The sequence below is a fragment of the Dama dama genome, chromosome 4 (assembly GCF_033118175.1).
Source record: "Dama dama isolate Ldn47 chromosome 4, ASM3311817v1, whole genome shotgun sequence".
NCBI lineage: Eukaryota > Metazoa > Chordata > Mammalia > Artiodactyla > Cervidae > Dama > Dama dama.
In genome coordinates, this window is record NC_083684.1 from 15,680,304 (window position 1) to 15,705,163 (window position 24,860).

Here is a 24,860-nt window from a genome sequence, read left to right on the forward strand (position 1 = left end):
AACCAGATCACCATGCTTATTGCATAACTGATGTCTATTCCCACCTCTCTCTAAATGTACAATTTAGATATGAATGCCTAGATACATGAGGTTATCCTGAAGAATAAATCTGCAAGACTGTTTGCTTATTGAGGGGCATAGTTTTTTTCTGTTTGGTTCACTACTGTACCCCCACCACCTAGAACATTGCATGGAATGTGGTAGGTGCTGAATAGGTATTTGTTTTATGAATCATTAAAAAATAAGATCATAAACAATGTAGAAAAGTGAAAGATACCTTCAATCCAAAGAGTTCTTAAACTTTTGGACAATAAAAGCATCCCTCACAGCTGTAGGGTAACAAATAGAATTTTACAAATAATTTTGAGAGGTCCAAAAAATCTGGAACTTTTCCCATGGATCTCAGGCAATGTTGGCATTAAGAATGCTTAATCTAAAAGAACCTCTAAGTTCTAATTCATTTGACATCATCCTACCAAGTAGAACTTTGAAATAGTAGTAATCCATACCTGATGGCTCATTCAGTCTTCATTATAGTCTGTCAAGATAGGTATTGGTATTCCCATTTAACAGAAGAAGATGCTGGATTCAGAAAGATTCAGAAGACTTAAAGTGACACAGGAAATGCAGAGCCCTGTCTGGGACTCCAGGGGAGCAGGGACTAGAACTGGGTCCTCAAATTCATGTCCAGCCTCGTTTGGGTTGAGTGCCTCCATTGTCCCTGCATTGATTTGCACAACCTTTGTCTTCTTAGCATTTGATTGATGGTTATTGTTAGTGCAGATAATTTGAGCTCTTTTGTAATGATCAAGACGTTTATGCAAGGGAGTCTCAGATGATTAGGACAAGGCAGGTGCTAATGCCATCCTCAGCTTCATCTGGAAATTTCTAACTAGAGTTCATTAACTTGTCAGCCCTAGCTCCTTTTTAGCCCCGTACTGATATAATAAAATAGTGCTGATCGATAGAAACCTTAAACAGGCTTCATCTGTCTTCTTTTGTTACTATTTTTCTCTCTTTCTTCATCTTTTATTACAACTTTTTTTCCTGCCACTTTAAAACTGTTGTGCTTCTCATTAATTGTCTCTTCTGTTTTATTAGAAATCCAGGTTCATCTAGCTTCTCTCAGACATACCTATTATTGCCCTGAAGAGAGGGAAACTAACCTTATGTAGGCTCACTGAGCAAATCTGGACTCTGCTGTGAGATTGTTAATCCAGCAAATTAATTTTTCTTAAGTATAACGTGGCCTAATATCTGTGTGAAGGAAGATCTGAACGTTTTGCAAACCTGCTTCAACTTATGAAATAAGTCATAGTGCTTTTGCCCAAGCTTTGTACAGAAGCCAAATAATTCTCTGAGTTGGTAGGGGAAAGCCTTGTGGTTACCATCTACTGAAGGAATGTGAGCATGAGAATGTCTATAAAAGCACCTTGTTTTTCTCTTCGGGCTTAGTATTGCTCACTTAGTTATATTAGGAATTTGGGGGCTCATTCAACCTCTGTCTACAAAAGAAACACTCACACCTTCTCTCTTTCAGGTGAAGTGAACTTCATATTTTGTTTCCCCATCATCCCCTACTCAACTTCTGCCTCCTCCAGCACTTACTGCATCATAGGAGTAATTGACTCTTTGGCATGACTTTCTCCAACTGGGCACATTTGGATTTGTTCTGAGGAAACGCTACGGTTACTTTCATAGACTGATTTTACTAACAACATGGGGATCAGTCCAACTAACATGAATTATCATAGGAGCCCACAGCTCTCTCTGAGTACAACCCAGAGGCCAAACAGGAAACTAAACGTCGTCCCCGAGAGAAAGCTCACTCAGGGAACTGCAGACTTCAACAGTGTCCCTGTTCTTGGAGAAGCTCTCCAACAGCTCTGGTAACACAAGATGGAAAGCCTCCTCTCTGTACCATAGCTAAAGGACTGACCACAGAAATGAAAGTGCAATTACAGAAAAATTATTCCTGGGCCATGACCACATTTCATGATCACTTTATTGCCATCACGACTCATGATTTCAATTTTCAGGACCGAGAATCTCTGCTGAAGCCCAATTTAAATCCATAATATGAGAGTCTGTGCTTTACAGTCCTGTGTCAGCGCGGAGTCAGTCAATTTGGGTTTAATTCCCTTGGACTGACCACAGTTGTGTGCTGGGAAGGAACCAACAAGGTCGCATATGTAAACGATACTGTGCTAATCAAGCGTGATATTTTCTCTTTAACTTCTAATCAATCACAAGACTAGATTCAAGACTACTGTCAGTTTGAACTTGAAAGTGATGATTTTTACCCCAGAGTTCTTAATATCTAAGTTTTAGTTTAAAGGAACAAGTGCCAATGCCTTTGAAAGTCAGAGCCAAGCTGAAGTGTTTTCCAATTCTCATAAAACAAAATCCTCTAAACACCTTTGTAAATTAAAAAAAAAAAAAATGTAATTTTCTCCTTTGAATAATGTCAAGATTGAGTGTCCTTCTGGAGGAATATTGATATAAATTCAAATCAGTACATCTCCACTTGTCACCGATTCTCTGTGTGCTTTGGACTAGTTGCTTGGCTTTCCTGAGCCTTCCTGACCCACGGAGTGAACCTGGGTCTCCTGCATTGCAGGCGGATTCTTTACCGTCTGAGTCACTGGAGAAGCCCTTTCTGAGCCTCAGTTTTGCGCAAGGAAAGCATATACTGCCATATAGATAGGAGATTCAGTTGCCTTTGTTTTTATCTTTAAAAGGAAGCATTTAGTCTAACAGATATGAAACACCCCCGCGCATGTATGCACACAGCCCGAGAGCCATTGTTGTGTTTAAGTCAGTCAGTCCTGTCCGATTATTTGCAACCTCACAGACTGTAGCCCACCAGGCTCTGCTGTCCAAGGGATTTCCCAGGCAAGAATACTGGAGTGGGTTGACATTTCCTTCTCCAGGGGATCTTCCTGACTCAGGAATCAAACCCACGTCTCTGTTATAGTTCATGTAATAAGAAGGTATGATTCTTCGCAGTCCAATAATCTGAAATTTCTTTTAAGATATTACAGTATTAGTCTTTTTTTTACCCCAAGTTTGGCCCTTTTTACACCTCAAGAAGACTGAATAGAGTCCAAGATTATGGCATTACTGCCATTGCCTGTCTTAAAAAAAAAAAAAAGTGAATTGGACTTTGCAAGCTGAAAAGTCAAAGAATCAATATAGACATGCATGATCACAGCCTGTAAAATAATTACAGCCGTTTCACTGTTGCATCAGAGGTGCTGTAGCAGGGTTCTAGGAGTCATCTCACCAGTACAGCCAAAACCTTGCTAATTACTAGGTACAAGATGACTGCCTGGGTGACAACTTCTCCCTCCCTTTCTTCCTCAATTCACTCGATGGAATGATCAAGGAAGGCTTTTGGGAGGAGGTTGGAATTTAAGTGGGAAGGACATTTCAGGAAAAATGAATGCTGTGGGGTAATATACGAAAGCAGAAAGGCATTATACCTGTTAGGTGAAAATGATGCAATAGCATTTGATCTAAAGTTGGTGATTTCATTAGAGAAAGAAAATGAGAAAAGTTGTCTGAGCTCTGATTTTAGAGGGCCTTGAATGTCAGGCTAAAAGAGTAGAGTAGACCACACCATAACCAAAGCGGAATCTTGACTTCATCTGTTCATTTCTCCTTACGGCTCATATCCACTCAGAGGTTTTGGGGATTGTCCAGATGAGAAATGTCACTGGTCCCAAGGATCTAGCACATATAGGGGAAAGCATTGACTTGACCAAAAATTTCATGCAGGTTTTTCTGTAAGATGTTGTCAGGGCACAGGTTTGATCCCTGGGGGATCTAAGATCCCTGGGGGAACTAAGATCTCGCATGCCATGCAGCACAGCAAAGAAAAAAAAAAAGTAATATTGTGGACCAAACTGAAAAGCATGGCCTCAGGTAACATTCTTTGTTTGGTTATTTCAGTGACTGCATTGGGACTTAGAATATATATTTTCAGCTTACCACAGTTTACCTTCAAATAATGCTGTGGCACTTCACACAGAGTATAACAACCTTGCAAACAATGTATTGATACTTCCACATCCATTTTTCTTTATCATATGTTGTAAATAAACCCTACAATACATGGTTATTTTTGCTTTAACCAAAATAAAGTTTAGTTTCCTTTTCAAGACCATTTTCCAATTACTTATTCAATTACCTTATATAAAAAATAGAGAAAAAGACAGATACTATTATAATATTGATCTCTTGTGCTTTTTGGTTGTTTGTATAGATCCATATTTCCATCTGATATCTTTTCCCTTCCACCTGAAAGACTGTTTTGCTTTTTTCAAAATAGCATTCTTCCATTGGTATTGAATTCTTTCACCTTTTTTCTGTATAAAGACGTCTTTATTTCACTTTTAATTTTGGGAGATATTTCCACCAGGTTTGATTGAATGATGATTAATTGATGAATTCCAGGTTGATATTTTTTCTTTGAGTGCTTGGAAGATTTGCTCCCTGGTCTTCTGCCTATTGTTGGTTCTGACAAGACACCCACTGCCATCCTTATCTTTCTCCTCTCTATGTGTGATATGTCTTTCCCCCACACCCCATGTGCAGCTCCTCTTAAGATTTTATTTTTATTGCTACTTTGAAGCATTTTGATTATGATAAAAATTCTGAGGGGTGAATCATGAGAGTTTTGAAACAGATAAGATGTGAGCACTGGGAAAAGAGGTAAAAAATAAATGTGAACCTACACAGTTTAATTGAAACTGATAGTTGCTTCTTTGAGTTCGGAACTAACTGTCTTTACAGGTAAAGGAGAAATATCAGTATAGAAAGTACCCTCAAGGACCCTAAAAGAAAAGTAATAGTAAACACTTGAAGAAAACTGTGTATGTATGTATGTATCTATATATCTATATCTACATATATATTTGTGTGGGTTTGTACACACATAATAACCCTATGATGTAGATACTATTACAATATCCATTTTATACTAAAACTGTTGCTCAGAATAGTTGAATAGTTTTAGCACATCACTAGTAAGTGGCAGAGCTGGGATTTGAACACAGACCCTCAAACTAACAGTTATGCCTTTAACCACTCTTCTAAATGGCCTCTTACAGTAAATGTCAGGCAGGTATAGCAGACAAGATATTGACAGATTCAGAGGGCATCTTTGTTATAAATATTCCACATTAAAGGGTGGGTGGGGGGAAGATGCTACTTCTTGGACTTAGAAGATGCTACTTTCAAAAAAAAAAAGAAGATGCTACTTTCAGAGCAGTGATCTTTTGTCTGATCTTCCAGTCTCTGACTTAGATGTTGAAGTTCCTTCAAATATAGAATGTCCATAATCTTAGAGAATACTCATGGTTGCTGCCCAGTAAGTCCAACACAAGACAGAATCCTCTGCAGGTCAAAGGGAAGGAGTTCACAAGCATGTTTAAACTCATGCATCATCCCATTTTTATGGCATGAGAAAGAAAGGAAATAACACCAAAATGCTGGTTGTAATCTCTCTGGCCCACCTGTTGTACTGATAATGACAGTCATTATTTAGTGAGAACCTTCTAGAAGCTAAGTACTTTATTTCTATTACCTCTAATCCTTAGAGTAAGGACACACACACTGCTATTATTCCAAACCTTGTATTTCTTTGAACTTTGAACTAGTCTGTGCAAATTACTTGGCCTCCCCATACCTCTGTTTTTTCATCCACATCATGTGGTTAACAATCAGTTTGGTTCAGTTCAGTTGCTCAGTTGTGTCTGACTCTTTGCGAGCCCATGGACTGCAGCACACCAGGTTTCCCTGTCCATCACCAATTCCTGGAGTTTACTCAAACTCATGTCCATTGAGTCAGTGATGCCATCCAACCATCCCATCCTTTGTCGTCCCCTTCTCCTCCTGCTTTCAATCTTTCCCAGCATCAGCGTCTTTTCCAATGAGTTAGTTCTTCGCATCAGTTGGCCAGAGTATTGGAGTTTCAGTTTCAACATCAGTCCTTGCAATGAATATTCAGGACTGATCTCCTTTAGGGTGGACTGGTTGGATCTCCTTGCAGTCCAAGGGACTCTCAAGAGTCTTCTCCAACACCACAGTTCAAAAGCATCAATTCTTTGGTGCTCAGCTTTCTTTATAGTCCAACTCTCATATCCATACATGAATACTGGAAAAACCATAGCCTTGACTGGACGGACCTTGTTGGCAAAATAATGTCTCTGCTTTTCAATATGCTATCTTAGGTTGGTCATAACTTTTCTTCCAAGGAGCAAGCGTCTTTTAATTTCATGGCTGCAGTCACCATCTGCAGTGATTTTGGAACCCCAAAATATAAAGTCTATCACTGTTTCCCCATCTATTTGCCATGAGGTGATGATGTATCTATAAAGTGCTTAGGATAATGCCTGATAGCTGCCAAGCATTCAGTAAGTATAAGATGTTAGTGTTATCCTGTCATTTCTTCTACATGGGAACCCCTGCTTTGTCCCTCCAAAGCTTAAATGAAGTGAAAGTGAAAGTCACTTGGTCGTGTCCAACTCTTTGCAACCCCATGGACTATACAGTCCATGGAATTCTCCAGGCCAGAATACTGGAGTGGGTAGCCTTTCCCTTCTCCAGGGGATCTTCCCAACCCAGGGATTGAACCCAGGTCTCCTGCATTGCAGGCAGATTCTTTACCAGCTGAGCCACAAGGGAAGCCCAAGAATACTGGAGTAGGTAGCCTTTCCCTTCTCCAGTGGATCCTCCCGACCCAGGAATTGAACTGGGGTCTCCTGCATTGCAAGCAGATTCTTTACTCACTGAGCTATCAGGGAAGCCTCCAAACCTTAACTGTCCTGTAAAATCAAGTTAGCATCTAACCTGCCACCATGCTCCCTTCAACTCAGGCTTAGTCTCTGTTCCTGCTAACAGTCAGCCAGCATAGCCAAGTATCTCAGTTGATTGTGTTCCTCCATATAAGCTCATTTTGCCTCCTCAACTAGATTAACTCCTTGCTCGCTGAATTCATATGTCATTTGAGCACTAACCAGGTGCCAAGGACTGTTCTGGTTAACCAGAGTTGGAACAGTAAATAAGAAAGGTAAAAAAGAAAATCTCTGCTTCGTGGATCTTATGCACTAGTATGGGGAGGGAGAGGGTACAGATAAAAAACAATATAAATAAGTAAAATATGTGGATTCTTAGATGGTAACAGTGAGGTGGCTATACATAAAGCAGAGAAGAGATAGGAAGTGTGGGAGGATACCATGCAATCTTCACTTGGAGGCAGAGAAGACGTGGCTGAGAAGACTACAATCCGTGGAGATCCGGGGGCAGAGCTCTCCTGGACGAGGTGCAGCGGGTGCAAGGGCCCCAGCAGGGACTGTCTGTGGTCAGGGAACACCAGGGAGGGCCGTGCAGCAGGGCTGGGGTCCGCACAGGGCAGAGCTGTAGGATACAAGGCTGGGGGTGAAGGAGGACGGGCAGACTGGTAGGGCCTCCCAGGCCACTGCAACGGACTTGCCCTTCACTTTGATATGACGCGAGAGCGACTGGTGTCCTGGGTGAAGGGGTCACTGAGGCAGGAACCACGCCTTATAAGTGATGAACCAACATTGGAGCAGAGTTTGAAGTTGACAAAGTATCCCCACGACCTTCACAGGAGCCCTGTGTGGGCAGGATTACCCCAACCATGTCACTCCTTTGTGAGAAACAAATTCTGAATGTATATTGAAGATGGAGCTCCTAGATCAGATAAAGGATAAATGTAATACACGTAAGTTTAAGTAGAAGAGATCCTGAACACAGTCCTTTCAGTAGTTAAACATTTAGCGTGAAAAGATCGGATACACAGAAGGCCAACGTGGGGATAATAGTCCAGTCTCAAAATAAAGTGGTCTGGATTCAAATCCTGGCCCCTCCACTCACTGGAAGTAACTTTTCTGGGCTCCAGTTTCCTGATCTGCAGCATGGGTGTGTAAGGGTACCTTCAGAGGCTGTGTGAACATCAAGAAAAATGCTTTGTAAGACCCAGTGTCTAACCTGTAATAAGTGCTCAAAAAATGTTCTCTCTCATCTTCCAGAACTCACTGACTTTCAAAGATATTTTTCTATTTGTAAAATGCGTAAAGAATTTAATGTAGTGAAGTATTTGAACACAAACAAAATCTCTCCCTTCCTGTGGGGCACATTTTGCAGATTATTTGGGCTGCTAACACATTTCTCTTGGTCCCATAATAGATTTCCCGGGCTCCATTATCAAATAGCTGCTGTATCTGTCAATGCTGACTTTGAAAAAGGAGCCTGATCCTTCAGTCTTTTAAGGAAGAATGAGTATTACATGGTAACTGAATATTTATAACATGCTCTCCTCTTTTTAAAGCAGTTGTTGTTTTACCATCTCAACATCAAACCACTGGGCCCAGAGAAACCTCAGATGTTGGAGAATATCAAATATGGTCTATTTTTGCTTTTTCCTGGTAGATCTGACACACCTTTGAACCTTCAAAGGCCGCAGTAATCAATGATGTGGGGAGACGCGCAACATTGCGTGCATCATTGCGAAGACGAATTTATTAATGTAAATGGCATAGTGTGGAATAGCGGTCAGGACTGAATTAAAATGTGAGAATCTGTAACCCAACAAAAACCACAGAACAAAGAGAGGAGAGAGACATGGAACAGGCTGATGAAAGACACTTTGCTGATTCGGGACTTCACTGAAGAGCGCTAGATAAAAGAGAGATTATTGCTTAAGTAGGCTAATGTAACCCTGGTGTCTTAATTAAAATGTCTTGAACAAAAGAGGGAGAGGACTAGTGCTGAAAGTTTGGGGGAGGCCTCAATGAAAGAAAATAAATTTACAGAGGGGAAGAGAAGAGGATGATTTAGGTTAAATTTTGAGAAGAACTTCCTAAGCAAAATAATCTTGAATTTCAGCCATAAAGGATATTTAAAAAATGGTTGGACAAAGGAGGCAATTGTCATTGTGGCCAGGGCAGGAAACAGCTCTCTAATTTTAGAGTTTGCAGCCATAACATCAAGAAGTTAAGGACCGAAAACAAAGAAAATAGATAAAAACAGGAGGAACCATGGTCTCAAAAATCAGCTAAATCCAGAGAGTGAATCCTTGATTTAGATGTGTGCTTCTCCGTTTTCTTAAGGATAGCCTTCAGTGTCCTTCCTCCTTACTGTATCTGAGAAGGAACGTGCTGTTCCCAAGAGGAGGGTTGGTTCCACCTCTGCTGTCGGGAAGTTTGCTTTGGGGCCATCTTTCTGAAACTATTAGATGTTGTTTCAGGGGCTCCAAAGAGCTGCAGTACCATAGTCCTTTATGTCTCAATGCAGAAGAGAATTCAGTGAGAGGCAGAGTGATAGATAAGAAGTGATTTAATAGGATGCTTACGAGGCTTACAAGTGGGTGGGTAAGAAATACTGTGCTGTGCCCCAAGAACTTACTGGGCTGCAGTTCTATAATCAACAAAACGTGGGAAGGGGGAGAACGGCTTTGTCTTTCTTGAAGACACCTTTCTTAAAGGTCGCGTTTCCATCATCAGCTCCTCCTCCAGGTTGGGCAGGAGTGTTTTCTTGTCCCTACATGGTCAAGCTGGGTCCACAGATTACTGTTTTTTATGTGCAGAGAGCATGTCCTGGGATCATTAACTTACTGAGCTCACTGGAGAGGATGTGGGTCTCATGCCACCATTGTTTTATTGTCTTGGAGCATGTCCTGTGCTTCTGTTGCCTGCTTTTGTTGCTAAGCAAGCCTGCTTTCTTGAGTAATCATTAACGTACAGGGGTCTCTCATATTTTTTCTACTTATAATCCCCTAGTGGGATTAACTGTTTAATCACCTACTTTTCCCCTTTATTCTGTCCCTGTCATTTTCTCTAGATCACTATAAAATTTTATCTGAGAAGCTGTTTTTAAAAAGCAAAGAAGCACTTAGTTTTATACCTGATAAAGTCATGCAGCGTTCTCCTCTGTGTCCATCCTAGAACAACCCAGTGACATCTGTCATCATCCAGTCTCTCCTTGAGCTGGGCACCTGTGAGGTCAAGCCTCATTGCAGGGTGGCTGTGCCAGCCACAGCCAGCGCTGTCTTCTGCCAGCTAATGAGGCAATTCGGCTGTCGGGGGCAGGGGGGTGGTGGGTGGCGGGGAGAGTGGATGTCCCTTTCAATCTAGTAGTTAAATGCATCAGGTGTTAAGTAAAAATGCAAGATATTTCTCTGAGGTTGCCTTAAGGAGTGGAAAGCCCAAAATCTCCTTTGAAAAAAGAAGAAAAGGGATGGGCTTGCCATCTGCTATTTGATGGCATTCATTACACAAACAGATAGTTATTAAATAACCCTTATTAAAGCTTAAAAATTGAAGCATGCGTTTGTGTTCAAGGGTGACCTGGCATAAGAAAGCCAGAGTTGATAGAAGCGATCCAGAAACCACTGTGGACCCTGGACTGGAGAATGACATGCATAGTATATAATAGGCATCTGTTATGGGGTGTGTGTGTGTGTGTGTGTGTGTGTGTGTGTGTATGTGTGTGTTCTCCCACAGGTAGACAAGACTAGAGGTGAGTGAAGGAAAAATAGCCAGGTTAGAGGAACACAGGACAGATGAAGGCATAAAGTCACTAGAGAGGGTGTCACGTTTGGGCAAAAGCAGCATGGTTTTGGATAGGAGTGATAGGAGTTGCAGCCAGAGAGGTGTGTTGGAACCTTATGGGGATGCCCAGCCTTGACAGGATCAAATCTGTTTCCAGTGGTGACTGGAGGTTGGCAACAAGTCAGAGGTCCTTTAAAGTTTTCATAAATTTTGACTTAGTACTCCCAGTCTTGCTAGTACATTCAAAGGAATCCTTCTTAGAGAAAAACAAACAAGTAAGCAAAGGAAACTTTACATACAGTGATATTTTATTTGCATTTTAATAACAGAGTTGGAAGAATCTAAATGTATGGGCATATCGGTCACCAGGGGAATGGTTAAATATGGGCTGATGCAGCCACATGATGTACTGTGCAGCCGCCAAATGATGTTTATAGAATTTGCTACATGGGAGGGAAGAAAGCTTGTTATTTATCATTCGGTTCAAAAAGCAAGATACAAAATTGTCCAGACCAATTTCAACTTGAGCAAAAAGTATATTAAAATTAGGAAGGAAGTATTCATTTACTCACAAGCCTGTATCAGACAAACAGAAATACTGTTCTGCATATATTCAGAATAGTATTTCTGTTTGTCTGATACAGGCTTATGAGTAAGTGAATTGTTTTTTTTTTTTCTGATTATAAATAGAAAAGCTTCATTGTAGAAACTTTGGAATATATACAAATATATTAAAAATGCTAGTTGTTTTCATTCTTGCCTCAGTGTCTGCTCCCAGGGAGCCCAGACTGAGTGTTGAGGTCCTGGTTGCTGTGAATCTACTCTCCAGTGGGCTTCTGTATAAGAGGGAAGGGTGGGTCATGAAGAACCTGCAGGTGGGCTACAGTAGAGCAGGTGAAACGTGATGATCAAGGTTCAGGGAAGGTGGTTCCTGAGAAGGAAGGGATAGCGTCCAGGGAATGTCCGCCTGGTGGAATCTGTAGGAGTCGGCAACCACTCGGGAGTGCAGTGTGATGGAAACAAGTAAACCGTCCACAGGACCAAGCCTCTAGCCCTTCAGCAGCTGAGAAGAGGGAGACAGGAAACCTTGCGGGTTTGGGCAGGAGTGGGTAGAAGGCCAGCACTCAATTTGGCTTAAGACAGGTTGAGTCTGAGGTGCCCGCAGGCTAGTCACATAGCGTCAACTGTGAAACTTCCACCCAAAAAGCACACGACAAACACCCGATACGTATGCACTGAACTGAAAGCCCTGTTTTTCCACGTGTGGGTTTTCTAACAGGCACTTTCTTTGAAGGCCAGTCACACATTTATGAGCTCATGCTGACCAGAACGCATGGGATCTGGACTACGTGCTCATGCATCTAGAGTACATACTCAGATGCATACAGCTGTTGAGGCTGGACTACATATGTGTATTACAAAAACAAGCCCATCTGTAACACTCTGCAAGATGCCTCCAGGTGTTCAGAAGTAGCTCTTTAACATGAATATTTTATCAGTGCCAGAGCAGATAGAGGAAAATTGTATCCATTATAATCCCATCACCGTCACACATGGTTGAATGGACCTCTGTCTAAAGAATCTAAATATGTTTAAAACATTTTTCACCTCCAGTGAAACCAGCAAGTCCTGATTTGTGTTGTTTCTGCTTCTGCTAGATTCATGAAATATTTCGGAGGCAATTTCGTCTTGGAAGCATGATTTGGCAAATTTTCATCCCAAGCGTTTTCTTTTGTTTATTATTATTATTGTTTTGTTTAACTAGTGGTTCTATCATGGGGAAATTGGTGCTTTAGAGTAAGTGATAGAATATGTCTGTGGGGGGAGTTGTTTTACTTGTGTTTTACTTCTAAGTTCAACTTTTCAAAGAAGAATAACAACTAGCAGAAAGGAAAGTTTATTTTTAAAAGTGGGGTCTGTAGGGGTGACCCCTCAGCTTTGACAGAGCAAGGTCAGGGGCAAGATCAGATCCCAGAATTTTGCTTAAAACCACTCAGGGTCTTCTCCTGGCCCTCAGGATTCAGAACAGTCCTGTGTAGGTGGAAGAGGTCTTGCCTGTCCTCTCCTTCCAGCCTTTTCTTAAGCTGCACTCTCCCTGTTCCCGCCCTTCTGGTCCCTGGCCACGTTCTGCCCCTGTGCCCTTTCGCCTGCTGTCCCCCTGGCCTGGAACTCTCTCTCTTCCTTGTTTCCCTGGAGGTTCGAACCTCACTTGGCCTTCAGGTCTCAGCTTAATTCATTTCTTCCGGAAAGCGATAGTCTTATACTGGGTGGTCCTAAGGGTGAATGTTCTAAAAAGATTCCATAGATTCACTTAATGCCCAAAACACAGAACACCCTAGGATGAAAGAATCCAAACAGTGTGGCCATTGTCTTGCTATAGAAGCTGTGTCTCTGTAGAGGAAGAGGTCAGTGTGGAATCATAGACATCGTATGCATGCATTTGTCGGACACAACTGTGCAGCAAATACTCTGAACAAGGCACTACGCTGAGCCCATTCCCTGGATTATCCTAATTCTTACAGTAGCCCTATATTAATTTAATAATTCTTTTATTTAATAAATACTTTAAAAATACTTTTTGGGCTCCTCCTCTATGCCCGGCCTTGTGCTAGGAACCAGGTGCCACAGCAGCAAATGAGAAAGCTGTGTTGCCTGACCCCATGGTTGGTCTGCGCAGAAGCAGACGGTGATAAACCCTGAATGGTTGTGTGATTGGTCAGAACGCTGAGCAGTGGGCTCTGGAGATAGAGGGCAGGCTGCCAGGAACCCCTGCAGCAGAAGAGACTGAAGAAGCCTGGAAGGGGTGCTCGAGCTGATGGGTGGATGAAAAGGAAGGGCCATCCAGGCAGGAGACAGGAGAGATGACGAGGGGCAACATTAGGGAAAAGCCCTGAAGTAGGCATTTTCACCCGAGGATGCTGAGGCAGCCAGAGTGGCAGAAGCAGAGCCAGGAGGACACCAAGGGCCCCTAAAGCTGGAGGTATCACTGGGAGCCAAACCTGCGGGCCCTCCCGGCCTCCCTAACACTAGTGCCTTCGTCTTTTCACAAAGGGAAGCAAACAGTGGCATCAGTGAGAGGAAGGAGGACTTTCTGAAAGATCTATTGACTGCTGGACAGAGAACTTCTGGAGTCACCACTCTAATTGCAAACTCCTCTGGCAAAACCTTCTTTTCCTCTATTGATTGCTTTGAACCAAAGCTATTTCTTTTCTACCCTAAGAATACTTAACAGAAATGACTGCCACATGCATCCCCACCCCACCCCCTGCCCTGCAGCGGTTGAATTTATTTTTTATTTTTTTCCCTGTCCTTTTTAAAATTATTATTTTATTTTTTTATTAATTTATTTATTTTAATTGAAGGCTAATTACTTTACAATATTGTAGTGGGTTTTGCCATACATTGACATGAATCAGCCATGGTTGTACGTGTTCCCCATCCTAAACCCCCCTCCCACCTCCCTCCCCATCCCATCCCTCTGGGTCGTCCCAGTGCACTGGCCCTGAGCACCCTGCCTCATGCATCGAACATTGACTGGCGATCTGTTTCACACATGATAATATACATGTCACATGCATTTTTCTTGGAGCTTCCCTGGTAGCTCAGCTGGTAAAAAATCTGCCTGCAATGCAGGAGACCCCAGGTTGATTCCTGGGTTGGGAAGATCTGCTGGAAAAGGGAATGGCTACCCACTCCAGTATTCTGGCCTGGAGAACTCCATGGACAGAGGAGCATGTTTATTGGGAACTTATTACTTCCTTGGTGCTAATCATTCAGCTGCTCTGCCGTAGACTTCACATTGTGAGGTTTCTTTTTTGGGGATCAGCCATCCTCAAAGTCCCTGATAGTGACACTACTGGAGAAATTGTTTCTGATATCACTGGTGGTCACTTCTAGAAAAGCAGGTCTGCATCCGTTTCTCCCAGCTGTACCACCAGCAGGCCTTGACAAGTAGGTGTGGTGGCATAATTTACAATAGCAGGATGGCTTCACTCCACCCTAGGAACCCACCAGCCATCGCCTCCCTGTCCCACCCCAGCTTTAAAATTAGCTCCATAACACTTGCAAACTAACGGACAATTTCTATGTCACCACATGTTATTGTTAGCATAACTGTCCTATAAATCTGCAACAGATGACTCAGCTCAGCTGATACTTGGCCTCCAGAATATCAGGGAAAGAGATACCTGGAAACGACACAAACAGTGTGTTAGCCCTCCAACCTCCTAAATTTCCTGCTGAAAGTTTGGTATTTGCCGTCTGTCCTTCCTTTAAGTAGGCAAACTTCAGTGCCAGGAGGTAATACAGCGACTTTAAATTTCACCCTATGTACAGAAAGCTGGCTGAATCCTGCGTTTGATTGCATATGAAATGTGAACTGAGAAACACAGAACCCTCCTCCTCTCAGCACAATGAGATCAGCCACCAGAATGGAATAAATTGGAGATTGATTTCTGCTGCCCCATTCATTTGCAGAAATTTGCAGACAATTAAACTGTCCCCTTGCAGCACAGGTAGAGCGTGCCCCTTTTATCCTGAGGCTGATTGAGATTTGCTGCCCATCCTCTGCAAAGGTTAGGGTTGTGATTCTCCAGTTCTGATTGAGTAAGGAACTCTCTCCAGGCACAGCCCTGGGGAGGTGAGTAACATCCTGCTTGGACCAGGCAGGCTCTGGGGTCACAGAGGCCAGGCCTGGGTTCTTGTCTCTCACTCAAGCCCTCAGAGACTTTAGAGTCTCTTGTGTCTTTGAACCTCAGGAAAATAGGCATGGTGCTTCTACCTGCAAGTTGTTAATGGATTGAATGAGGTAATGTCACAGTGTGCCAAGGACAGTGCTGGCACATGGCAGCTATTCACTCAGTGGTAGTGTTTCCTTTGGCAGACTCACGGAGTTTGCCAAGATGCCAAGCATATCTTAGGATTAGAAAGAAAGAAACAGGTGGTGACCTTCAGACTTGTGTCCAAAACCCAAGCTTCAAACTCTTCAAAAGAATCATTCTCAGGACCCTTCAACCAGACACAGAATTCAGACCAAAAGCATGAAACCAGTAAAGGGTCCTTGCTGCCCCGGAAGCACATCTGACCTTCTCTTCAGGATCACAGAACTATCCACCCTCGGGCGGTGCTGACACCCAAGTCTGCTGGTGCTGCCCCTCTTCTACCCCTGCTTCAGCCAGAGCACTGCTTCCAGCTTCTGCAGTGCTTTGTCCTGTTAAAATAGCTTCTCCTAGCACATCATTTTGCCCAAAATTTACCAAGTAGGAGAGAGAACAAAGGCAGTGGCCTGTGGCTTCTTTACAAAGTTGTTGCTCTTTTTCCCTCTCATTTATAACCTAAATGCTGAGACAGGAACTGGGAGGGTAGAGGGAGGGGGCGGGGACACATGTCTTCTCTGGCCACTTCCTGCCCCTCGGGGTGCTGGCCCATGAAGGCCCTCTGACATGTAGCAAGACAGACCCAAGCTGCTGTCTGGCCTGGGTTCAGTGTGAAGAAAGCAGGGCCATGTCTCTCAGATGACACTGCTTTCTTGGAATGGCTCATGGAAGACATCTCAGCCTTCAGCTGGGTGTGTGGGAGGGAGCAGTGACAGCCGAAACACGGAGCACGGTGCCCGCAGCTCAGCGCCAGTCTGCTCCCGTCGCATCTGGAGCACCAGCCCAGTTAGTGTCCGCTCTGGACAGCTTGTCTTGATGGTGTCCTGGGCCGGTTCCCTGGGGACAAACCGTGTGACTCAGATCGGTGTGGAGAAGGTTCACTGGGGACGGTTGTCTGCATCCACACAGAGGTGAGGGCAGCGGGAGGAGATGAGCTGAGGAGTGAGGCCGCAGTTCCAGGGAGGCTCAGCCAGCCTGGGGCCAGCGGGGAGCCTGGGTGCTTGTGGGCGTGCTCCCAGCCGGAGGCCAGGGAGTGGGCTCTACATATGACTTACCAAAAACGGCGTCCCTTCCTGCTGATCTTCACAGCAGTTATGAAATGGAAATGGAGTCCATGAAAACACACCGTGATTCCCTTTTATGAAATGTCCTGAGAAGGCAAATGTATTCGGCAGGAAGTAGAGTCATGGCTGCCAGCGACTGGGGCGTAGAACAGGGGAGTGAGTGAGCATATGGGATGAGGCTGATGGAAATGTTCTAAAATTAGTTTGTGATGATTGCACAACTCTGTACACTTCCTGATAATCATTGCATTGCACCCTTATGATGGGTGACTGTACATAAATCGTACCCAGATAATATTAATACATTAAACACATTGTGGGGAGGAAGGAGGTAGAGGGGTTCCAGCCAGGGAGAGTTGACCCTGACTCTCCTCTCCCCAAATTAAACCTCAGATTTGCATTTTAGGGAGAATTTCAGTGCCCTGTGAAGACAGGGTTGGAAAAAGGAAGAAACTCAACAAATATTTCTTTATCCCTTAAAACCTGTTCCTCACATAGCAGCCAGCATGAAATATCTGTGTATTTTAATTGTAAGTGGGCTCATGTCATTCTTCAGCTTACGTCCCTCCCTCCCACATAAACAAATAAAAACACCTTCCCATGACTCACGTTTCATGCAGAGTTAATGCCTCAGTCCTCTCAATTGTCGGCGCAGCTGGCCATCCGGGATCCGGCTTCCCTTTACCAGCTCCTTGGCCGGTCTCCCCTGCTCTCCCAGGCCATGCGGGCTGCGCCCCTGCAGCTCACAAGTGCCAGCGTCTGTTCCTGCTGCCAGCAGTCCCTGTGCCCATATGGCGTCTTCCCTCCTTCATCCTGCAAGGCCACCTCCCCAGCGGGCCCTTCCACTCCACTCCTCTGCACACAGTCAGCCCCCTCTCCCTGTCTGTCCCCCTGGACTGCGTTCACTGTCGGTTTCCTGCCTCCAGAATTCAAGTGCATGAGGGCAGGGGACTTCTCTCTCTCCTGCGCTGCACTATCCCAGATGCCAGGAAGGAAGAGAGCCATAGAGAGTTTTTGAATAAATGAATGAATGTAAATCTACTCTTCCTCCCCTTGTTAAATCTTCAACCTTCCTGCCTTCCTTCTTCCCTTGGCCTCCACCCTCCCCTCGGTCCCTAGACCCCTCCCCGTCCCTCACAGTTGTGGGGACCTCCCCTTTATTTCCAAGGTGCTCTTTAGGACTGTGTGATGTGATGCCCCCAGGTAGCATGAAACTTGCTTTTAACGCACTGCCAGTTTCTCCTGAGATCGAGAAGTAGGGAGGGAAGCAAATGAGATTGTAAACCCCAACACCCTACAACGGAAAGATGCGGGCCTGGATCAGCCCACGGGAGACAAGGGATGTTTATGTCAGGGTGACAATCCCCTGTAATAGAAGGTAGCATGAGCGAGCCTCCCCGAGGACACAGCCCTGCCCCTTTGACTTACGAAAGATTTGACGAGGCTGCTGTGGGCCTCCGGCCGGTCCAGGCTCAAAGACCTGACAGATCATTGGTCACCGACTGCGGGGATGTAGGGAGGGTCCCATGAGAGGCACATGGCTAATCTCTCACTTTCCTTTGCACGCACCATGTGTGTGTGTATGTGTGTGTGTGTGTGTGTGTGTGTGTGTGTGTGTGTGAGAGAGAGAGACGCTGTCTGATGGATTCTGAATGTGTGTGAACATGTGCCCATGTGCATGAGTGTTTGTATTTGGGGAGAGAGAACTTTGATGTCAGTGTGCGTGTTCCTGTTGTTCTGGCAATTTGGAAGACTTGTCAGTCTGCAAGTGTCTCTTTAAGATCTGGCACCAGGCCACTCACAGCTGACTTACTCACACCAAAGAGGCACAAAGCGCCTCTCTCCATTTCCTCACCTGCACAGTCCAGCATGAATAAGACCATCCTTCACACTGTGTTGTTCTTTAGAGAGTGCAGACCACCTCCGTGTGACGTTTCTCATTTCATTCCGATAGCCGAGAACACGGGCTTGTCTTCCTCCTTTACAGATGAGAACCCCCCTTAGCCTCTCTGAGGCTGACTGCGCTCCTGATCCACTCGCTCCCCTCCTCCCTCGGGCTTGCCCTCCCCCTGGGGTCAGCTCCGCTCTGCTTCTCCATTCACCGGAAGCTGTGGCTGCCTTCCTCTCACCCCACCTCTCAGTCCAGCCCCCATCCCGGTCTCCCCTTGTACTGGCCAACTTCTTCCCGTTTCTTTCCTTTCCATCGATGCCACAATCCTTGCTTCCTCTGACACTGGACCCTGTGTAACACTGTTAAAAGGTGCACTTCCTAAAGTCACCAGTTACCTGCTCATCGTCAAACCCAGCAGCCCGCTTACAGCGTTCAGCCTACTGGAGGGGAGGTCTGCATTGTGTAACACGGCCGTGCACTCCCTCTTTTTCCAACTAGCCTTTCTGTGGCCGGTGCTGGCCTTTTAGAGACCTGCTGGATGATTGAGTCTCTCCCTTTCCCCTCTCCACATGATCTGGAGAGTGTCAGCTCCCCCTTCACATCTAGCCACTCTCGTTCGTGGGTGACTGTGACTTTTCTGGTCCTCGTTCATCCTTCCCTCCTGAATGCAACCACTGATGTTTATACAGCCTCTAGGAATCTATGTTGGATACCCTCAAAGTCAACGAGTCACCGGCACCCAGCATCTGTGCCCAGAACTGCCTTTTTCCTCTTTATCCTCTGTCTTGTGTCAGCTGACATAAAAAAAGAGGCACAGCCTGAAAGTGGAGAGGTATGCTTTGTATGGTGGATATTCTTAGGACTTCAAGCCCAGGAGGCAGCATCTCATGTAAAGGCTGAGAAAACTGTTCGGAGAGAAGCCAAGATATAGAGGAGTCTTTGCAACAGCACCAGATAGCTAGAACAAAAGGTTGCTGTTAATAAAAGAAAAGTAGACATCTCGAGTTAAGGAATTTAGTGCTTTTCTATGTATGAGAATATGCATAGAAATGGGCTCACTAAAATCGTTCCTTTGAAATGCACCTTGGCCGTTGGGGGCCAGTGTCCTGTGTTTTCTTGCCCTGAGTTTTACTCATGCTGTTCCATCCAGGGGACTGTAATACACTGGCTAGATCCTTTGTTTCCTGATATAGCGGGCAGTGTTCTACTCTTCACTTGGTAATGACAACACCAGAAGACAGGGAGTTACAACAGCCTCTTCTTTACCCTAGCGTTCTCTTCTTTCCCACACTTCTGTCTTCTTCTGTAAACATCTCTTGAATTAGTCACATACTTTTAAACTTCACTGCTTCTATCTTGTCTTTCCTTGAGGTTATGGCCACATCATGGTGCATTCAAAGGCTTCACACAATGGATTGACAAATACAACACACACATGCGAGCCTAGATATGCCTATGGTATTTTGATTGTCAGTCAAATCAGATGCTATGGCTCCTCCATGGTCCCAGTCACAGAGAATCACTTGCCTTCAGAGCACATAGACAAACTCATTAGCACAGACCTGACCAAAGGTGAACATTTGTCGACAACATACAGTTAATAGATATATGCGTAAATCACAAAGACAGATAGATATATCCATAAATCACAAATGCAGAGGTGAAACCACAGTCATGGACCAGTTTTATTTTGTTGTTGTTGCAGTCCCTGCCATTGTAAGGCAAATAAATTAAGAGTTGGAAAAAAAAGGATGCTGTGCGTACCACAGTGGGCTCAGAGAGTCCAGCGCGCATGGAGGCTTCTCTGTAATCAGTGGGTCCCTCCCCAACACTCTCCCTTCCAGAAGCTGTTTCCCAACCTGAGACTCAGCCTCCTGCTTCTCTTCAAAGGCACTTTAGGCCCAGAGGTTCACACCATTATTACGACCAAGCTTCCAGGATGTGAGAGTTGAGGAGATGGACTGGCAGCTGCGGGCTTCAGTAGCTGGTGAGCTGGGAGGACACCAGCTGTGGGAACCTGACCACTCTGGTCACCCAGCAGGGCAAACGTACCACCATTCACAGGCTCACAAACAAAAATGAATTCTTTATGGTAAACAGGGGAAGGTTTGTTGCTGACAGTGAGTATGCTTTTCATTACTTTAGATACATTTTCACATATCGTCATAATGGAAACTTACTTTGCTCTATTATAGAGCAGAATCACTAATCCCCTATATTTGCATAAGACTTTAAATCTTTTCCAAGTGCTTTCCTAGGCTTTCTTTCATATGAACCTCAAGATTTTTTTATTGTAAATAAGAGTCATATATTGCACATATTTTTCATTATTTTACATGTTTTCTGTTCTTTTCCTATTCCCTAATAAGCCAACAGAATCTTTATAGATGTTATATATCAATGTTTTATGAATACAATCCAGTTTGTTTTTCTTTATCTTTTCAGTGTCCCATTCTCTCTCTCTTCCTCTGCTGTTTTCTGCCTGGTTGGGTTGGATTACTTATTTATTTATTTAGTTGGTGTGTCAGTTAGGTTTTTGTTGTTTTAACCCTTCTGACTCTTTTTGCTGTCTTTTATGTATGCATGCTCCAGTTTTCTGTCTTTGCTTGAATTGAGTCTTTGATCATCTTAGAAATCAAGCAGTCTTTTATTTGGACTTATTCACTGAGGTTTTGAATGTTTTTCTTCTATGTTCAGTATAGCTTATATAAATTAGAGGGCAACCTATATGGTAGATATATTTTCCTACACATGTTACTTACATAGTCTGTCTGCTGGCTAGGTGAATTGGAGCAATTTACATAACCTCTCGGAACTTGACATTCCTCATTGGTTAAGGAGAACTAAGAGTTACTTGGGAAATTTATTACAAATATCAGTAAAGCCACATGTAAAGTGCTAGCACATGGTCCAACACATGTTTAATGGACTGTTGTTATGAGAGTAGTTTGTGGTTGTGATTGTGGAGGCAATCAAATGATGATCACAGTGGTTAGAACATGTCTTCACAACTGCCTTATCATGACCACCTAGGAGTGTCTCCTGCTGATGGGCTCAAATTTAACCTTATCCTGAAACTGAGCATTCAAGAGGTTTGCCACTTTTGCTCTTTATAAATGTCTCACTAAACATCTTCCTGCTTTCAGTTTTTTATTTTTCCTCTTTTGAATTTAGCATTTGGATGTATCCCTAGGAGTGAAATTATAGATTGTAGATAGAGTATGTAGAGTATACAGTGAGGGGATATGTACATTTGTAAGGTTCTTGATAAATAAATACTGCCTGATTACTTCCTATAAGAACATCAGTTTATACTCCAAGCATGGGGAAGGCAGTGGCACCACTCCAGCACTCTTGCCTGGAAAATCCCGTGGACAGAGGGGCCTGGTAGGGAATCGGACACGATGGAGTGACTTCACTTTCACTTTTCACTTTCATGCATTGGGGAGGAAATGTCAACCCACTCCAGTGTTCTTGCTTGGAGAATCCCAGGGACAGGGGAGCCTGGTGGGCTGCTGTCTATGGGTCGCACAGAGTCAGACACGACTGAAGTGACTTAGCAGCAGCAGCAGCATACTCCAAACAAAATCAAGAGAAAGACTTTATAGAAGCTTTCATAGCCTTTGCTGATCTTGTTTCCTATTTGACTTTTCTTATATAGAGCTTCCTTTACAACTATTACAAATATGTGTGTGTGTGTGTATATACTTATGGGTATATATATCACTGTCATATAATATATACATATAGATGCACACACATTTTATGGAGCATGGGTCAGTGATGGTATTTAAATGTCATTTGCCACATGATTTTCATAGGAACCTATTATCTGAAGTTTGAGGTGTTTACTTTTGGTACTAACTCAGATGCTTACTTTTAATGATAACATTTTAACACCCGTCTAGCCTTTCACTTTCACTTTTCACTTTCATGCATTGGAGAAGGAAATAGCAACCCACTCCAGTGTTCTTGCTTGGAGAATCCCAGGGAGGGCGGAGCCTGGTGGGCTGCCGTCTTTGGGGTCGCACAGAATCGGACACGACTGAAGCGGCTTAGAAGCAGCAGCAGCAGCCTTTTCTTATCTCTCTTTCAATAAGAGGAAACTTTACACCCACCTAAGTTTCCGGTTCAAATTTTATAACATCATTGGTCTCAATGTTTATTTTTATGTTTTCCTATTTTTTATGAGAAGCCATACTAGTAGTGTATTTAAAATAATGACACAGGTTACTTTTTTGCGGCCATTTATTTAATTTAAAAGGTGAATTACAGATAGATGAGAAATTCTCACAATGTTGTTCCAATGATTGAAATTTGGGACATACTGTGTGGGACATGAGTTCCAGCAGTAGACCCACTAATCAAAACAAACGGTCTTTGAAAGAACATTGACTAAGATTCTCCATAATGCTGGACACAGTTTGGACGTTGAAATTGCTCTTCATCCCTTTTCAATTGTGAATGCGAGGACCACACAGTTGACTATGAGGAGAGTCACTTTTGTATCCAGCAAGAGTTCTGTGGGTTAGTGACCAAGCAAGTAATCTCCTCACTTGGCAGGTTAAGAACGGGAATACACAGCACTGAAGGATGTATAAATCAAGACTGACATTGTGAATAGAATGATTCAGAAGATGGGATTAAATAGCTTAATGATAGTCATTGTGAATCACAATGTCAGCTTTAGTATAATTCTAATGATGTACTTGCTAACGCTAATGAGGTTTGATAGAATAAAATTAACAATGTCCAAACAGCTGTATGCTTTCACAACAAAGGAGCCATATCTCAGAGCAGACTGATACATCTTCTCCTTGGGGGATTTTAGTCAATTGATTTGTTTTTTCTCTTTTAGGATATATTTAAATTTGCAAGAACTTCTCCTGTCCCAAGACAAAAGAGGTCCATTGTGGTATCTCCCATTTTAATTCCAGAGAATCAGAGACAACCTTTCCCGAGAGATGTTGGCAAGGTAAGTCAGACAAAGACAAATGCCAAAGCATGTTTTTATTATGAGATGAGCATACATGAAGCAAGCTGACTCTGACTGGCTTAGCAACCCCAGGAGTTGGCCTCAGTTCCTCTATGGTCAGAGGCCAAAGGGTTTTGCCAAGAAAAGAATGTCAAAAGGCCATGAAAAAGGAATTTTAAAAAAAAGTAACACCTTGAATGTCATGATTTGAAGATCAACATGGTAGATAAAGATGCAGTAGTTGTGACATGAGGGTGTCATTGGTTAAGAAATAGACTCACTGCTTTTGTATACAATGTCCAGGCCATCAGCCAGATAAATCCCCTTAGTATAGCAGTATGATGATATGTGTCATTTAATTTAGATTCTAGTTTTCAAATGTGTAGGTCTAGGAACACCCTTGGGGCAGCTCTCTAAAAACAAAATCATATCAAAGCAATTAAACCACACTAACCAGATCTAGTTATAACTATAAAGAAAGCTGAGCATAGAAAAATTGATGCTTTTGAACTGTGGTGTTGGAGAAGACTCTTGAGAGTCCCTTGGACTGCAAGGAGATCCAACCAGTCCATCCTAAAGGAAATCAGTCCTGAATATTCATTGGAAGGACTGATGGTGAAGCTGAAACTCCAATACTTTGGCCACCTGATGCAAAGAACTGACTCATTGGAAAAGACCCTGATGCTGGGAAAGATTGAGGCAGGAGGAGAAGGGGATGACAGAGAATGAGATGGTTGGATGGCATCACTAACTCAATGGACATGGGTTTGGGTAAACTCTGGGAGTTGGTGATGGACAGGGAGGCCTGGCGTGCTGCGGTTCATGGGGTCGCAAAGAGTGGGACACGACTGAGCGACTGAACTGAACTGAATCAGATCTAGGAAGCATCATTGAATGAATCAGAGCAACCACTTTTCCATGAAGAAATATTTACTGCTAAATAGGCAGAAATACTGATGTTGCCTGGTCAACACATTCTGTCCCCTCAGGAAAACCGACATGGAGAATCAAATTTTAACCGGTTCATATTTTTCAGGGACTTGGAATTGGAACAGTGGTGGTTAGTCAAGTGGATGATCTGAGTGGCTGGTGCTGTTGGATTGTTTATCTATTTGTTGAATAGAAACAATATGGAGGTGGGAAAGAATGAGGTATATCTGAGGAGCAGATATGTCTGGTTAACTGCAATGTAGTGATCAAGGAGAAGAGTGATACAAGTTGAAGTCAGAGAAGTTGGCCTGTCATGTGGGCCTTGAAGACTGTGGTCACGAGTAGGTTTTCATTGTGCATGCAGCCGGAAACCACTGGAAACTCTCCCAGGTGTGTGTGCGTCTGTATATTTTGCTCCCTCTGGCTGCCTTGTTCGGAATGATCTGCGGGAGCAGGATGTAGGGAGGAGTGGACACAGAGAAACAGCCAAGAGGAAGGTTTCATAGTGACCTACGCAAGAGTTTGGGGTGGCTTAAGTTATTAGAAATC

General features: G+C 43.6%; 1 protein-coding gene across 1 annotated transcript in view; it reads left to right on the plus strand.

Moving 5' to 3' along the window:
* CDH13 (cadherin 13) overlaps positions 1-24,860 on the plus strand; it is a 992,246-nt gene that overhangs the window by 426,171 nt on the left and 541,215 nt on the right. The window contains exon 4 of the mRNA XM_061138277.1: positions 23,265-23,381. Coding sequence (XP_060994260.1) covers positions 23,265-23,381 — 117 coding nt within the window. The remainder of the gene's footprint in view (positions 1-23,264; positions 23,382-24,860) is intronic.